Below are 18,126 nucleotides of genomic sequence, written 5' to 3' on the forward strand. Positions count from 1 at the left end.
CGGGGTGCAGGGATGATGTGTGTGTCATATGGCATCTCAGCTTCAACAAAGCTCTTTCTGTGAACGTGGATGCAGTAAGTCCTATGGAGAGCTGTCTCCTTATACCTCATGTGGGCCTCGGTGGAAAGCTTTTGTGACACAGCTGGATGACAATCTCCCCTGGCCTCTTTGCAGGCTCCCCTAGTCAAAGATCATTCCTGGTAAGCCTGTGGACCTCTGGAAAGAATGGCCAACTGATTGGCGCTTAGCTGTTAGATTCAGATTGGCTGTTAGCTGATCTGGGAGCAACCTGGCCGTGGAGGAGTCACACAGCATCTGGGGGTTCAGCTGTCTTGTTCATCCAGCACAGTTTTCACCTGTGCTCTTAGAACTATTTGACAGAAAATAGGTTTTGAGGGGGGGGTTGTTTGTTTTTCTCATAGCCTTCCTTTTATTGACCTTGATGACACCATGACCCCTCTTGTTCTTGGCACATTAGCTCTGGAAAGCTCAGGACTAGATTTTGTGCTTAATTTCAATAATTTCTTTCCCACGAGTTTTTCTCTTCTCCTCTGAGACTTACCATTTTTAATATTTCTTAAAATAGTCTGTTTTATGTCTTGTATGCCATCTGCTATATCACACTAATTTTGAAAATGAGCAAGTTATAAATTATAAGTAAAAAGAAATGCTTTATATCCACAATTAAGTCACATTGATGAATAACCAGCCAACCTTTCTTGTGTTTAAGAATTCTGATGCTCAGGCTATATTCCAGATGAATAAAATCACAAATTCTGGAGCTGGGATCGAGGAATTGGATGGTTTAAATCTCTCTAGGTGAACTCAATGGCCAGCCAAAGTTAAAAATCTCCTGATTAAAGGAGAACATGCTCACAGTTTAGTCAAGGTCAAGAACACTATCTTTTCCCAACAGTAATGCTATAAGAATTGGCATCACATACTGTGTCTTGTTAAAACTTTTCCTTCCAGTATTTAGCAGAGTGCCTGAAAAATGATAGGTGGATCTTTAATCTTTTAGGAATGACTTCCTAATTAAAAGCATTGAGGACATACTAGGATTTTCCAGAGAGACAGAATTAACAGATATATACATGATTTGTGATGAGAAATTGGCTCATACAATTACAGAAGCTGAGGAGTCCCACCATCTACCATATGCAAGCTAGCAGGAAAGCTGGTAATGTCACCCAGTCCAGGTCTGAAGGCCTGAGAATCAGGAGAGCTAATGAAGTAAATCCCAGTGGGAGGGCAAGAGAAGATGCAAAGAGAGGCCCTAGTGGAGGTAGAGGGCACAGGAGGTGTGTGTGAATTCCACCTTCTTCTGCCTTTTGTTCTGTTCAGGCCTTTAGGGGATCGGATAATGCCCATTAGGGAGGGCCATTTATGTTACTGCATCCACAAATTCAGATGCCAGTGCCATCCAGAAATGCTTTCACAGGCACGCCCAGAAATCACCTTTAATCTGCACACCCTGTGGCCAGTCAAGTTAACACATAAAAATAACCATCACAGATGCATAGATGATTAGAAAGCCTGTTTCACTAAATGGTGAGATATTAGTAGAGAGAGGTTTCAGTTTTTTCATAGTTCTGTGAGGAAGTTAAAATAGTTCCATCTCTGGCCCTGAGAAGAGAGTTCTGAAGGGCACCTGGGTGGCTCAGTCAATTAAGCAATCTGCCTTTGGCTCAAGTCATGATGTCGGGGTCCTGAGATAGAGCCCTGATAGACTCCTGCTTAACAGGGAGTCTGCTTCTCCATAAAATATTTTCTTTTTTTTTAAGATTTTATTTATTCATGAGAGACCTAGAAAGAGGCAAAGACATAGGCAGAGGGAGAAGTAGGCTCCCTATAGGGAGCCTGATGCTGGACTTGATCCCAAGACCCTGGAATTATGACCTAAGCCAAAGGCAGATGCTCAACCACTGAGCCACCCAGGTACCCTTTCTCCTTAAAATCTTAAAAAGAAGGAGAAGGGAAGAAAGAAAAGAGAAGAAAGAAAGAAAAGAGAGAAAGAAAAGAAAAGAAAAGAAAAGAAAAGAAAGAAAGAAAGAAAGAAAGAAAGAAAGAAAGAAAGAAAGAAGAGAAAAGAAAAGAAAAAAGAAAAGCAAAGAAAAAAAAGAAAAGAAAAGTAAAGAAAAGGAAAAGAAAGAAAAAAGAAGGGATCCCTGGGTGGCGCAGCGGTTTGGCGCCTGCCTTTGGCCCAGGGCGCGATCCTGGAGACCCAGGATCGAATCCCACATCAGGCTCCCGGTGCATGGAGCCTGCTTCTCCCTCTGCCTGTGTCTCTGCCTCTCTCTCTCTCTCTCTCTGTGACTATCATAAATAAATAAAAATTTAAAAAAAAAAAAAAAAAAAAAGAAAGAAAAAAGAAAAGAAAAGAAAAAGAAAAAGAGAGCAGGCTGAGATTTGGGCCTGGCTTGGTTGCTGGTCATGTGACTTCAAGGAAGCCACTTCTCTCTGGGCCTCAGTTCCATCATTAGAGGGAGCTGGCGCAGTACAGTGGGAAGAGCCCGGCTTCAAAGAAAGAACAGACAAGGCTTCAAGTCCCAGAGCCACTCCTTAGACCAGCTGTTACGTGTGTCCCTACCTGAAGTTGGAATAGTTCATGGGAATGCATATAAAGGACATGATCTATATTGAGTACGCAGCCCCTCTCCATATTAGCACTAACAGAAAGATGGGGATGAGACTCTGTGTCTGTCCCCTAACTCACAGCACCATGTGAGGCTCAGAGGAGGGTGACTGACATGGAAAGGCTTTGTTCAGACCAGGGCACAGTTTGCAAGAGCTGTAGCTGTCATGGGTGCTTCGTGTTTGCATCTGGAGCTCTTCTACCCTGACAGGATTGGTCTCCTGCAGCACAACATTCCATATAAGGTGTCCCCCAGGAATGTCATAGTAGGGGCACATTAGAACCTTTAAACAGAGGGACCCTGTGTCCTGAGACAATTGACAATTGGATTGTATTTAGGTGAGAACAACCCTTACGAGGATAAGATGTCATCAATGCTGAACAGATGTATGAGGCAAAACCTTTAAGGGTCCTGACTCTGTTTTCTTGGCATGACTTTGGGTAAAGCATCCCCCATGCCTTGGCTGCATCCACTGTTCCCATCCTAGCTGTTTTCTGCCCTGCCCACTCCCAAAGAACCCCTAGTTCAGGAAACCAAGTTAGTGTGCCCCCTGGCCTGGCCTGCTGTGGGATTTCATGAGCTGGGTCCTTGCCTCATCCCTCCAGGCCCAGTGGCCTCAAGAGAGAGGCTTGTTCCAAAATTGTTGTAAAAATCTTCCATTCCTTTCTTTAACAAGTGCTCCCCAGCCCACCCAGTGGTCATGAGCTTGATCTCTCTCTCTTCCTATGCCTTATCATTGAGGAATAAGGGAATTTGTCGGCCAGTGTGAACAGGCCACTGAGGGGTATGTGGGTCTCAGTGCGTCAGATGGTTACAGGCACTGACACATCCCTGAGAGGGAGGTATTTATGTTTGGTCTCTGTCATCAACAACATCCAGTGGGGCAAGCCGTGGTAGAAGAACCAGAAGGAGAATGCTGGTATTCTCACACCTCCTGCACCCCTTCTCGGTGATACCTTTCCAACCTGCTACCTTTAGTCCAACCTTGACAGGGTTCTGACTCTGGGCCAAGATTCTATTAGGTATAGGCCTCTAGGGACAAGCAAAAAACAGATGAAAAAAATTCTTGCCCACTCTCAATGGGCAGAGTCCCGCCAACTTCCCTTGGTCTTCTCCTGGACACCTCAAACCTGACTCTTCCCAGCCCATGATCTCTCCTCCCAGCCCACTTCCCCACACTCCTTTAATAGCACTACCATCCATTACAGTGCTCCAGTCCAAAGCCCCTGAGTTCATGAACTGTCCTCTTGTCCCTTCTCTTCCTCTGCCACATCCTTTCGTGATGAGAATGGCAAATGCAGCGAGCCTGCACTATGTGCTAGGTTCCCTTTTTGACATTTACACATAGCAAATCATTTAATGCTGCCGTACAGGAGAGGTAATCTTTTTTGGCCCACTGATTAGAAACTGAGTGGTGGAGAGGTCAGGTCACTTGCCCACGGTCACATAGCTGGTATAGAACCCAGCAGTGAGGCTCCATTGTTCTTTCAGACCTTTTGCACTGGCTTCCCTGCTTCTAGCATGTTCTCTGCCCGCCCCCTCCCCCCCCCCCCCACCATTCATTCTCCACACAGAGCCAGAGAGATCCACTTAAGCATAAATCCAGTTCTCTCTCTTCCTGCTACAGTCATTTCAATCATTACCCCACTGCCCTTCCATACTCTTGACCACAGTCTCTGTATTCATTTCCCAGGGCTGCTGTAATAAATTGCCACAACTTGGTGTCGTAAAAACAATAGAAATTTACCTTCTCCCCATTGTAGAAACCAGAGGTCTGAAATCAAGGTGTTGGCAGGATTGCTTCCTTCTTGAAACTGAAAGAGGATTCATCCTACCCACGCCTCTCCCCAACCTTTGGGTGGCTGCTTGTGCCCTCGGGCATTCTTTGCCTTTGTAGACTTGCATCTGTCTTCCTGTGGTCTTCTCTACTCCTCTAAGGACACCTGTCATTGGATTTAGGGCCCACCCCAGTCAGGATGATCTCTTCTCTTAATTTGGAGATTCTCAGTTATATCTACCAAGACCCTTTTTCTAATTAAGGCTATGTTCGAAGGTTCTGGGTAATATAATCTGGGAGGGGAAAGAGCCACCATTCAACCCACTTCAGCCTTCTTTCTGTCCTCAGATACAACATTCCAAGCTCCAGACCTTTTCCAGTATTCCTTTCCCTCTCCCCACTTGCCCGTCCCTCTCCTTGGGTCTCTAAGTAAATGCCTTCTCAGGCCTCCTTCCTGACCACCTTGAACAAGGTAGAGTGCCTGCTTTGCACTCTCTCTCAGCACCCCTTTCCTACCTTATAGGTATTTTAACAATTTGTAATTACTCATACATACTTGCTCACTTGCTTTCACTCCCCCTACCCCAGTGGCCTTTGAACTCCATGAAGTCCACACCTGCTGGGCACCATCCTCCTTTCCATTGCTTAGAGCAGAATAGCCCTCCATGACCTGTGCTCCCTACCACTTGGATGCATGCTTGCTAAGAAAAAGCAGTCTCTGCTTGTCCAGCATCCCAGAACACACACTTATTATTGTTTCTCCCCCAAAACACAAAGGTCATTGTAAATTATTATGCCAAGAAGGTAGATCACCAGCTGGCCACCCTTTCTCATACAATCTCACTTCACGGAGGCCCCAGTGCTGTGAACAGCCCTGAGTGTGGCTCAGGTTCCCCTGCACATGAGAGTCATCTTCCCCATGCCTGCCCTGCCCCGGGATGTTGTGTTCCATAGCTAGGGGTGCCCAGGGTCCTCTCCAGAGCAAACTCCAAAATGTCACCCAGTCTGTTTATCCCAAGTGAGAGAAACAATATGTCCCTGCTTCTATAATATTTATGCCTGGGTAGCCTGTCCAATCTTTTGCAATAACAATGTAGGTTTGTTTCCCATTCTGGAGAGCACCAACAGGCTCTTTCTCCCTGGCAGAAGCACAGGGGGAAGCACCCCCTTGATGAATGGAAAGAGAAGGGCCCGATGTTGTGTGGGTGGTTTAGCAGCAGCCCCAGGGTTTTGGGGGTAGGGGGAACATGCAGGATACAGACAATGTTTTATGAATTCCAGGCAAGAGTTGTTAGCCTGATTTTGCAGAGAGGCCTGACATGGTGATTGTTACAAAGCACAGCTGATCGAGGCCCTGGAACCAATCTCTGACCAAAACAACGTCCTCTTCCTGGCTTGCTCCTTAACTCACCAGGCTTGCTGCCTTGAGATTTCCCAAGGATGTCCAAATCTCACTGCTATGTACATCTCAGACTTGGAAGGCTCCCACCACCCTCTCCCTATCCCCTTCACTTTATATTCCTGGCTCCTTCCCCATATCCTGCAGCTGGTTTATTCACTGTCCAAAAATACTGACAAGAGAGTCCACTCCCCAACTCCACCTTTTTCTTTCTCTAGTCCTGGTCCTTACAGCTCTTGGAATTCATATTTCTTGCTGGCTGACATCAGGGCCTGGGGGACCATCTGGGTTTTTAATCCAGCTTCCTAGGCTCGTCCTTTCCTGCCACAATTTGTGTTGCTATCAATGGGAGTTTCTGCCCCAAAAGACTATAAGGCAGTAAGTTCACTTATAATTTGAATTCTGGTACCCTATCAAAAGGCTTGTGTTTTAGAGGGAGGGCTAGAGAATAGGGTCAGGAGAAAGGCTCAGATGGTCTTTTGTGAAAAGCCCACTCTGTTAGAGCACAAGAAGGAAGAGAAGGTGAGTGGAGCATAGATACAGAATGCACTGAGGTCACTGAACAGTATCGCTCTGAAAGCAGCCAGCCTCATAAGACCCAATGTGAGGCCTGGGGTTGGGGAGTGAAGTTATATGCCTGTAAGTGCTTCCAAAATTAAACCCCTGTATGTGCACTTTCAACATGCCAGTGACCTGATGTTCCCATGGGTGGGTTTTTAAAATCTCAGTCTTTTACACTTGAGTCTAAGTCACATGTGTTACTTGGATACCTTGCAGCAGAGGCCTTATAACTAGGATGTATGCTGCCCTGAAGGGACCTTAGCAACCCTACACTACTCCTGACATCTGGAGCTGCTGGCTGTCCACTAAGCCATCTGTGGCTCTGGATGGTGAGTGGATCTGAACCACTGTTGTGACTTTATCTTACAATCTATCTTCACTGAGGAGAACAGAGCAAAAAAATAAAAAGTGTCACTCAGCTGGGGTGTTCTGCATATTCATCCACTCCCAAGGTGCTGCGTGATCTCGTTCTTCTCCATGAACCTTTGCTGCATTCCTACTCTGCCTTGGGTCTGCCCAAAGCACTTCAGACCCCACTCTAGCAAGAGATAGTCCTGCCCTGCCGGAGCTCACTTTTCTCTCCACACTTCAATCTCTCACCAAAGCCTCTCTACCTTATTTTCCCCTTATTTTTAAGCATCTTTATTAAGGTACAATATACAGAAAAGCACACCTATTCTAGAGTGTGGCTCCTGGTGCAGGACTGCTCATCATAGTCGGGTGTGTGTGTTGGGCACACATGCAGGTGCATATTGATGGAGCAGGAAGTAGTCACTGGCTCCTAGTGTGCATGCATGTGACTGAATGAGGGTGTGGTTTTACAGGGCAGCTCTACTGTATCAACTGCTGTGGGCAACAGGGAGCTTCCTCTTGCTCCAAGCCTCACCAGTGCTTCTGTATCATCAATATTTCTCACGTTGGCCTTTCTGATGGGTGTGTAGTGGTATCTCCTGAGATTTTCCTTTGCATTTCCTTTCCAACTAATGAGCATTTGTGAGCATTGTTTGTGTCTGTGTTTGCTATTTGGATATCTTCCTGTGATGTGCCCATTCAGATCATTTGGGTTTATATCCAAACTTCTATTTTATTGATGTTTAGAAAGTCCCAACAGAGTACAAATAGAACCCGAGGATTGGTGTTGGAAAAGCATCTTGAAACATCCATCACAATGTAGGTCAGGCTGGCCTCTCAGAATCATGACAGCTAATGGTCAGCTGCCCTCCCAGCCAGTTCCTGCCACATCCAGGAGCTCTTGGGAATCACACTTTTTATGTCTACCTCTCACTTACTTGCTGGACTTTTTGATTTAACATATTAGAACTTTGATGTCCTCATCTGAAGGATGCAGTCAGGAACCCCTTCAGATTTTTTGCATAGGTTTGACAAAGTAATGGTTATAAAGAGTAGGTCATGTGTAAGCCCTCTGGCCATATTAGTCTATACTCCTGTGGATGTGAAAGTTCCTCTATCCTTATCACTTCTCACCCATGTCCTGAGCTGACCATACCTCACTTCAAGATAAGATTTCAAATTACTTTCAAATCACCACCCTTTCTGTCTCCATGAGTTCTGAGGCCTTGGAGCCTGAGCGGTGGAGCCTGGCAGCCTTGTCTGTGCCTTGCAGTCCTCAAAGGAAAAGCTGAGAATAGTACATAGACCTACTTCCAGCTCTAAAAAGTGAGCAACTTCATTTTACCATGAATTCTGTGATTTCAACCATTGCTCATTTTAGCCATATCAAGCTTGGTTTCTGTTGCTTTAGGCTTCCTAGACCTCTTTTTACTTCATCCACACTACGTAGTCCAGAGAAACTTACAATACTGGATGAGAACCTCAGCTCTCTGATCCTCAGACTTTTGGAGGGTGATCTCTCCTACCTGTGTTTGCCAGCCCCAACACCATCTCTCTCCTGAAGGCCCTTGTGTCCATATGGCTTAGGCTTGGCACACTCCTCTGATGTGGATTCCTTGGTAAAGCTGGTCCTCTCCTTCCAAGTCCTCCCACAGAACTTCTGTTTGTAAGCCATTTTTGGATGTTCCCATCAGACACACCCTCTCCACACAAAGATTCTCCGCTGTATTATGGAGGGCTTCTTTCTGTTGTCTCACACCAGTGTATACCTGGGAGGCCATTACAGATGTCATGGTAACTCTAAGATGACCTGTATTATAGATACAGTTATGAAGAATGAGTGGGCTCAAGGCAGATTCCTGCCATGGATCGACATACTGGGATGATTTTGGTAACAAATCACACGGCTCATGGATTGTGTCTCTTTTTCCCGTGTTGTTCAAATAGTGACCCAAAGGAAAACTGGAAAATATCAACTCTTTCAGTCATTTTGTTTTTGAATAGGGAAAGTTTAATGTAAAAAAGCATTAACTATAACTGGTGGTTGGAGCTGCTAAGAGATAAAGAGAACAGAGGAAGAGCACTGGAAGAGCAGGTATAGGAAGTGGTCACTATCTTTGGGTCTGAGACAGAGCACACAAGGAAGGAACAAATATGGATGAAGGTACCCCCCACACACACACACACACATACAGCGACAAAATTCCTTGGACTTGTTGGAGAGGATGAAACTAAGGTCCATTGGATGATGGAGAAGTTTGCAGAGGTGCTACACTGGTGGAGTCCTTTGAAAAGCCACACTATGGGGTGTTAGGGAAAGCTGTCCAAGGGGAGAAACTGCTTCTGAAACCAGGATGAGAATTTTCCCAAAGCATTGGCATGCTTAGATGCTGCCCTCTGAGATGAAGCTGCTCAGAGGGAGGTGGCATGCATCACATGCTACCACAGGACTCTGCTGAGAGAAATTAAATACCATAACCAGAGACAAAAGTCTGTTCTTTCTCTGTGTCTCTCTAGTACCTTGTACTGACAAAGCTTAGCATCATATCTCCTTGATTGGAGATCTTTATTTTCTCATATGGCTTCAAGTCACTATCTAGCATCCTTTCATTTGAATCCTGAAGGACTCTCTTTAGTGTTTATTGTAGAGCATGTCTGGTAGTAAAAACAAAAAACATCCTCAATTTATCTGAAATGTCTGACATTCTCCCTCATTTTTGAATGACAGTTTTGCTGGATATAGAATTCTTAGTTGATAGATTTTTTTTCTTTGAGAACTTTGAATGTATTGATCTGCTATCTTCTGGCCTTCAAAGTTTCTGATGAGAAATAGGCTCATAATTTATTAAGATTCTCTTATATGTGTTGTGTTACCACTCTCTTGCTGCTTTCAAGATTCTCTATTTTTTGACAGTTTAATTGAAAAGTGTATTAGTGAATTTATCCTACTGGGACTTTGTTAAGCTTCTTGGATATGCAGATTCATGTCTTTCTTCAAATCTGGGAAGCTTTCAGGCATTATTTCTTCAAATGTTCTATTTCTCTTTGTTTTCTGAAACTCCCATGATGTATATGTTGGTCCTCTTAGTAATTTACCACACATCCCCTCTGTTCACTGTTCTTCATTCTTCTTTTCACCCCCTAGACTTAATCATTTCATTTGCCCTATATTCAAATTTGCTGATTCATTCTTTTGCCTGCTTAAATTTGCTTTTGAACTCACCTGGTGAATTTTTCATTTCAATTATTATATTTTTAAACCCTAGAAATAATTTTTCATTTTCATAATTTCTATCTCTATTGATACTATCATTTTTCTCATACATCATTTTCCTGTCTTTATTTATTCAAAGCACTATTATACTTTAGTGCTTTGACCATTTTTAAGACAGTTGTTTTAAGTCTTTACATAATATGCTCAATATCTGAGTTTTCTCAGACAGTTTCTGCCAGTGTAGTTTATTACCTTGAGTGGGCCATACCTTTCTTTTCCTTTTTATACCTTGTGATTTTGTTGTTGTTGTTGTTGTTGTTGAAAACTGGACATTCAAATCTTATAATGTATCTCTGATAATCAGCTTCCCTCCTTCCCAGGATTTGTTGTTTCTTTGTTGTTAAAGGTTTCTCTGTGCTGGGGATCAACCTAAAGTGAAAGCATAAGGTCTTCTCAAGCCTTTTCTAGCCTTCATCTTTTCCAGACAATCCTGATGGCTCTCTAAATTTTCTCAAATGTGTAATTGCTTTTAAATGACTTAGTCCTTACATATCTGGCTCCCAAAGGAGGAAAAAAAAAAAAGGTATTTCTCATTGAAAGTCCCTGGAAGTCCCTTCAGCTCATTGGAATTGCAACAATGGTGGTCACCCTCTATTCCCATACCTCAGAAATCAGAAGCAGCACTGAAAAACCAGAACAGAGAACCCCAGTATTTGGAGAATAAGGTTCTTATTGTCCTCCCTGGCTCCAGCCAGTCATACCAGGTATACAGGTACAACTACCTACCCTGGGGCTGAAGTGTGGGAGACAGCCACTACCACAATAAAGGCTGAAATTTATCTAAATTAACCACACCTTACCTGCCAAGATTTTTTCAGGAGGTGGCACATTTTTTAACAGACTCCAGAATTTCAAAATAGTTATTTCAGATGATTTTTGCCAATACAATTGTCTAAGTGGAGAGATGGATTCCTGGTGCTTCCTACTCCACTATCTTCCCTGACCTTAGTCTCTCAGTCATAGTAAGATAAATTTTGATAATACAGTTCAATTCACTCTAACTACTGTTTGTTGAAGACTAGCCTATGCAAGGTTCTCTGCATGAAAGCTGCAGAAAAATAGAAGGAAGACAATAATCTACCTCACCATTTCACAAGGTTGATGATAAGAAGCATACCAGAGACCCAAGCAGGGTCAAGAGAGGCACCAGGTAGGAAATAAAAAGATGCTGCAGGGCCTCAAGGACAGACAGACTGGGGAGGGGGGGTGGATGGCTGGGGAAGATGAGGCAGTGGGCTAGATGAGGGTCTGAAGCAGGATCTTCCCATGGGAGAAGGTTGGAAATGGAGAAGAAATAGGTGAACAGTTGAGAAGGAAAGCACCCTGAGGCATATCAGGTTTCCCATGGGCTACCGCCACTCCAGGCCCACTTTCTGCTGGATCCAGGAGTTGTCTTCTCATATATAAACTCTCCACCCACCTGCTACAAGGCATAAAGGTAGTTTGTTCATTGCGGTCAGTCAGATATAAATTTAGGAAAATCAGTTGCTAGTGACGGGTACAGTAGAAACTAAAGCCTAGTGACAACCCAGGAAGTTAATTACACGAGATGCACACATCTCAATTCACACCCTAACTAGAAAACATTGTTTTCTTCATTTTTCTAGAAACCAATTTTTATTTGCATTTGTACTCTTGATGTTTTTTAATTTGTATTTTTGAACTCCGTTCTGGTTCAGGTTGGATTCCTAATCACTTGAGGAATTTTTGCGTCATTTTCCCTAAGTCTACAACTAAATTCAGTGAGGATGCATCTGATTCTTGTATCATTTGGTATATCTGTCTTCTAAGGGATGCCATAGCAAACTATTACTAACTGGGTGGCAAAAACAACACAAATTTATTCCCTTCTAGTTCTGGAGACCAGAAGTCCAAGATCAAGGTCTTGGAAGGGTTGTTCCTTCAGAAGACGGTGAAGGAGAATCTGTCCCATGCCTCTCTCCTAACTTCTAGTGGCTTACTGGTAATCTTTGGCATTCCTTCAAATGTGGGAACATCACCCCAATTTCTGTCTTTATCTTTGCATAGTGTTCTCCCTCTGTGCTTCCATCTCCAGATTGCCCCTTTCTATAACAATACTAGTCACATTGGATTGGGAGCTCACCCTGTTCTAGTATGATCTCATCTTAATTAACTACATCTGTAGTGATCCTATTTTTAAATAAGGCCACATTCTGAGGCAGTGGGGTTAGCCCTTCAGCATATGATTTTAGGATGGACACAATTCAACCCATAACTTCTCACCATACAGCATCTGCTGCCTCACCCATGCCTTCTCTGGTCCCAGCCATGGGAATTTGCCTGTTTCAGAGATGCCCCTCCTGCTGGTCCACATGGCTTTTCCCCTCTCTGTTTCTTCCACACTGTGTTTTGTGGCACAGGAGTCCATTCATCTCTCCACACTTGGCATTCAGGCCCAGGACTCTTGGGGGGGTGGTCCGAGATTCTGTCTACCCAAACATGCCATGCAGTCATTTCTCCGAGATCCAGCTTCCTCCCTGGTGTTCTGGGAAGGAAAAAGAACAAAAGGTCCCTCTGTTCTCAGATCCCATAAACTGTAGAGAGGTTTTGCTGTTTCCTAACTTGGAGATCAGAATGCAGGGCCCTTCTCTGGGGTCACCAGTGTGGATAATCTCTCAAGGCTCCCTCCCAAGTGAGGGAGAGGTTGTCTGGTGTATATGAGGTGGGCATAAAGGTAAGAGCAGAGCCTTTCTTCCTGTTCCAGACATTTTCTCCAACACATTTATGTAGACCAGGAGCCAGGAAACAATGGCCCATGGACTAAATCTCGTTCACCACCTGTTTTATAAAGTTTTATTGGCGCTCAGCCGTGCCAATGCCATGCATTGTCTCTGGCCACTTTTGTGCCGTAACAGCAGAGTTGAGTAATTGCAAAAGACTGCATGGCCAACAAAGCCAGAAATATTCACCATCTGGCCCTTTGCAGAAAAAGCTTGTGGACTCCTTGTGTAGACTTCTATAACACAAAAGCCCAAGGAATTCTCCTGCGATACCTCTCCCCTTAAAGCAGTGATCACAGGGCAGCCTCATTGTCTGATTACAAGGAATGGCAAAGGGAGGAAAAAAATACTCAATATGAAATGGTTATCATGTCAAAAATATTGTCCTGCCAACAGGTATATGTAATTTGTGAAAAGCCATTGAGCAAAACACTTGTGATTTGTGTTCTTTTGTATGCCGAATTTTAATAAAAAGTACGGAGAGAAAACAGTCATACTCCAACCTGGTAATTTTGGCATCATGAAAATAAAGGGAACCAGTGAGATTGCTCAGGTCAGAGTCCTGTGAGGACACCCCAGGCTCTCATGGAAGAGCTGGACAGAGCCACATTTCAGCCAGCCACACCAGTGTTTTGGTCACACACCTGGTCTTGGCCAGAGAACACATCTGGCTCTCCAGAACTGCTTAGATCCCCATACTAAGCACGGAGCATCTGGGACAGAGGACATGTTTCTGATCACTTGTGGTCTCACACTTGCCCAAGTAAAGGTTGCAGAGACAGGATCTGACAGGTCTCCACCCAAAGCCATTGAGTAAGTTACAGAATCATTCTGATGCTTTGCATTCTAAAGTAAAGGAGAACTATTTACTCATCCTGAAACTTAGTGACCCCAGAGTATACCTAGGAGCCATTTAAAGGTCTTTGCTTTATAGAAGACCAAAACAACAATAACAACAACAACAAAAAAAACCGACACACTAAAAATTCCCCTTGGCATTTTCAGTGTTACAAGTGGCCAAGTCTTAAGTTCAGATGAAAGACGCAATTTGTGGATCTTACTGAACTGATACTCACCCGATCCTATTTCCAGATGACCCTGATTTACAGTTCTTGGATGCATTTTGCTGACGGCTCACTTCAACATGCCAAAAAAAAAAATTAAAAAAAAAAAAAAAAAAAACATGCCATCAGCACGGGGCTGGGATTGCAGAGATACCATGTGCAAGAGCAGAGGGAGGTTGCTTTGGAAACTCTGCCTGGCCCCTCCCCCTCTGGGTAAGAGAGGCAAACAGCACCCCTGCTGCTGTTCCCAGTCTGGTTAACTAAGACCTTTCTCTTTCTTCCAGCCCTGGGCCAGGAGGCACTCACTGCTTGGGAGCCAGTGTGGAGCATGCTGTCTGCGAGAACCTGCCCTGCCCTAAGGGCCTGCCCAGCTTCCGAGACCAGCAGTGCCAGACACATGACCGCCTGAGCAACAAGAAGAAGGGCCTGCTGACAGCAGTAGTGGTTGATGGTAAAGGCATATGGCACGTCCTTTCACAGTGCCCCCCCCCCCCACCTTCTCCTCCAAGAATGTAAACACCTCCTAGGAAAATCCACAGGTTTCCCCCTTCCCAGCAGTCCATCCAATGAACGGGATACCCCAGTCCAGCTGCCCCAATCATCAGTGGACTGGTTTCTCGAGCAGTGGGGTTGAACTTGGATGACCCAACTCTGGGAGAGTTCTTAAAAGCAGCTGTGAGGCAGGCAACAGACCAGAATTGTCCTGCACCCCCATTGGCAGCAAGGCAGGTGTGCTGGCAGCCTGCTGCCTAGTGCCACGTGCTGAGGGGCCCAGGGCCAACTTTGAAGAGAACGAGGCTCTGCAGGAACAGGACAGTGGGTTTCTGTGTCTGCTCTCTCTCTTTACAACATTGATGCTTTCTTGAATTTCTTTTCTTGATTCATTTTGGGTTGGCTTTTACTCCTTGACTATGGTGTTTGGGGGAAAAAAAAAAAGGTTTTGAGGACAGTTATAACTCAAAGATGATGATAGGTACGGGTCAAATTTTCCTTCCAAGAACTTTCTCCCAAATCAAAGGAGTCTGCCCCATGGGCCATTAGAAGCATTTCTAGCAGCTGATCACATTCTAGGTGGTATATCATGTCTGTAAGATTTGTAATGTTTATTTGTTGTTGATAAGGACTGCCTACCCCCATGGCCTCATTCAAAGCTTTTTACACTTAAAATTCTCTTCATCTTCTGGAGACAAGACTACATTGTAACGATGACTATATGGTCCTATTTGTTGAGCACACCATATGCCAAGCACAAGTTAGTTCTGCGTACATTATTTTAATTACTATGTAAAACGAGCCATGCAAAGATGAGAGGTTACAGGTTACATGACATGTCTAAGTTCCTGTAGCTGATAAGCAGGGAGGGACCCCAGTTCCAGAAGAGCTGGCTGAGAAAATCACTACCTCTCATCTGGCTTCCACTACTCGAGTAAGACAGAATGAGAGCATGACTTCATAAGTGTCAAGTGAAGAGGCTTTAATAAGAACTACGGTGACTGTGCCTGATTTTTACACGGTCTCCAAAGTCTTTTGCAGGAGAATGAGGTTCCTGTGCCAAGTCCTAGGTTTCTTCTTTGTGGCTTGAAGAACCTCTGAAATCTATATTCTGCAGTCTGTTGTTACAAGCTCAAGTGTGCATAGCTCTGTGGGGGTAGGCTGAGGCATCACAGGAAATAAAAGCCCCAGACCTGCAGCTTTGAACCTAGCAACCCAACCCATTAGCCTTGAACTGAGCTGTAAAGTAACGTGGGATGTTCTATAATCATAGCAGATAATACACCACCCCGCTCAGCCACAGGTTCATTTAAAAGCACTGGGGAGCTCCCCAGACTTTTTCCTTTTTAAAAAGAAAACCACTTGTTAGAGCTGTGTGATAGTAGATGCACCATTGCCTAACCAAGACTTCAAAAGAAGAGCAGCCTACATACCCTCAGCTTTTCCTGCAGACAAAGGAGCGAGAAGACCTGCCCTCCCAAAAGGAACATGTGCAGCTGGAGGCAGGAACTCACACAAGACCCTCACTGCTCTCGGCCAGGCCATTCCTCTGGTGTAGGAAGACCCAGGAGGCTTCCGTATGTCTCGAGCACATTCGGACCCCTGATCGGGAGAAAGCGAGCCCCAGCCGAAGCTGCCTTGTTTCCAGTGCAGTGATGGGTTCTGATGAGGAGCAGCCTTGTTTCCAAACCATCAGCCATTCCAGCCTGCTGGATGAAGACGCTTTAGATCCTCTGTCATGTCCTCTGCTGCTGTCAGGAGCAAGAAGAGATCAGATCCAAGAGGGACTCGCTACATCCCCATTTCCACTTGACTGCACACACACTATTATTGTTATTCTTTCCTTGCTCTGCTTCAGCTTTCAGTTCCCCTGAAATTCAATGCAGAAATCCCACGTAAATGTCTGGTTTTCCATAGATTTCTCCAAGTCCAGATTAAACTTCTATTTTACTTGTAACCACTTTTGGATCACTGAGCTCCTCAGCTCCCTTATCATCACAGTGGCTGAAACTGATGTCTGCCCCAGCTCCCCAACCCAGGAAGCTTCGTGGGGCAGCTATCTGGGTTCACTTACCAGGTTCAAAATGTGTTCCGACCCACTTGCTTTTCATTTCTCTCTCCCAAAGCAATAAATAATTATAGCCAGAGTGCCACTGCTTTTGATCTGAGAAGTGCTGCCCTATCTGATAAGGACAGCTAATAGGCAGTACGCATTTGTCTTTGAAGGAGAGACTCTTAAAAGGAGCATTTCACAAGGATGAAAACAAAATAACAAATGGCCAATTCAGAGGGCATGGGGAGAATACAGATTATAAGTTTGTTCCTCTCAAAACTCAGCTTATAAAAGGCACAATTCTAGCTCAGCTGTGATGGGAACGATTCCTGTGGTTGGGCTCTGGGCTCTCTCGAAGCCCATTATGACTGCCCTATTCATAGCATTGCTATCACTGTGGAATTCTTTGGCGAGTGACGCATAGTTCAAGAAAGGGGAAGCTTTTTTTTTTTTTTTTCTTTTTTCTCTTATTGAAGAAAAAAAAAGAATTCTTGCAGAGGTAGATTTTCCAAGGGAGGGCTCAGGACCACAAATCCATACCACCTCTGAAAGAAGACAAAGGCTCTCCTTAGAAAATAGGTCTAAGTGGGAAGGCCTTTAAAGAGAAACCCATGGAGATGGCCTGTTGCCAAACCCACCCCATTTCTGCTTTCCCCGTGGAATCTCATTTAAATGGAAATCTTTAGGAGTTTAGTCCTTCCTGCCCAAGCCAGCAGGCCACGTGCCCACTGAAGTGTCAGAGGGCTCAGCCAAGGCCGAGGCTGAGCATGGAGGTGCATTCCCAGCCCCTCTCAAGCATGGCAAAACCCCCTCTGGGTCTGAGTCTTCCAGGGTATGGAGGGTATGATGGTTAGGGACACTTCAACTCCAGTTCAGCCAAGCAGACTGGAGGTGCTTAATGACAAAGAGAGAAGTTGTCACAAATATGCAGGAGGTCTTGGATCCCAAGAGCTGGGATCTGAGGAAAGGGCCTCGGAAAATAATCAGAACCCTTTCTCCATGCCCACCACAGTTTGTGTTTGCGAGTCATTTCTTCCTGCCTCGAACTGCAAATTGGTTTTCACATGACTTGTCCACATGTAGAGTGATGGGTGGCCCGAAACACCTTCATCCTTTGTCTATCCTTTGGGGCCAGATATGGCCAAAGCATTTTTGGTATTAGGTAACAACAGTGCATCAACCATGTATTAATACTACCAGTGTGGTCCAAGGAGCACGCCACCATCCAGGGAAGCACATGGATGCCTCTCTCTTCAGGGATGGGATGGAACCCATGAACAGTCTCTAACTGGGATACTGAAGACTACCAACAGCTTCATGTCATCAAGGCTGGTTTTGCTACCAGATACATTTGCCACAAATGCAAGAAAATGCTTGCAGTTGTCAGAGCTTTTTGGACTTCTGAATTGTGGATAAGGCAGAAAAGACTTCTTTCAGATTCATCAGCCATGAGTAGACACAGCTGCTCTGCATCTGAATTTTAGTGCAGGTTTTTCAAGAGAGAGAGACTCTGATCAGCCCACCTGTGGTCACGTGGCCACTCTTGATCTAATCAGTTGAGGCCTCACAAGGCAGAGCGATGAGGCTGTGATGGAAAGAAAGACTCTGATACAGCTACAGTCAGGTGGCTGCTGCTGGTCCAATCAACTAAGGCCTGGTTCTGGAGTCGTGGTGGGCAGCTTTGGGAGTAGGGGAGAGTAGCCTCCTCAGCATGTATCCCACACAGATAGCCAGACAGAGCTGGAGTGCACGCTTGTGGTAGCCTCAAAATTCAGTGT

At 44.9% G+C, this 18,126-nt stretch overlaps 1 protein-coding gene and 1 long non-coding RNA gene across 2 annotated transcripts in view; one reads left to right on the plus strand and one right to left on the minus strand.

Annotated features, from left to right (window-relative positions):
• Nucleotides 1-18,126, plus strand: part of ADAMTS17 (ADAM metallopeptidase with thrombospondin type 1 motif 17) — a 326,151-nt gene that overhangs the window by 195,924 nt on the left and 112,101 nt on the right. Inside the window, exon 13 of the mRNA XM_025436907.3 lies at nucleotides 14,088-14,254. Coding sequence (XP_025292692.1) covers nucleotides 14,088-14,254 — 167 coding nt within the window. The remainder of the gene's footprint in view (nucleotides 1-14,087; nucleotides 14,255-18,126) is intronic.
• Nucleotides 8,639-16,500, minus strand: LOC112653084 (uncharacterized). Its single transcript, XR_004814752.2, has 4 exons — nucleotides 16,370-16,500; nucleotides 15,729-16,165; nucleotides 13,816-13,876; nucleotides 8,639-12,504 (listed from the first exon to the last, which is right to left on the minus strand). It is a non-coding gene; the product is annotated as an uncharacterized LOC112653084 (long non-coding RNA).

Source organism: Canis lupus, chromosome 3, assembly GCF_003254725.2.
Source record: "Canis lupus dingo isolate Sandy chromosome 3, ASM325472v2, whole genome shotgun sequence".
In the NCBI taxonomy this organism is placed as follows: domain Eukaryota; kingdom Metazoa; phylum Chordata; class Mammalia; order Carnivora; family Canidae; genus Canis; species Canis lupus.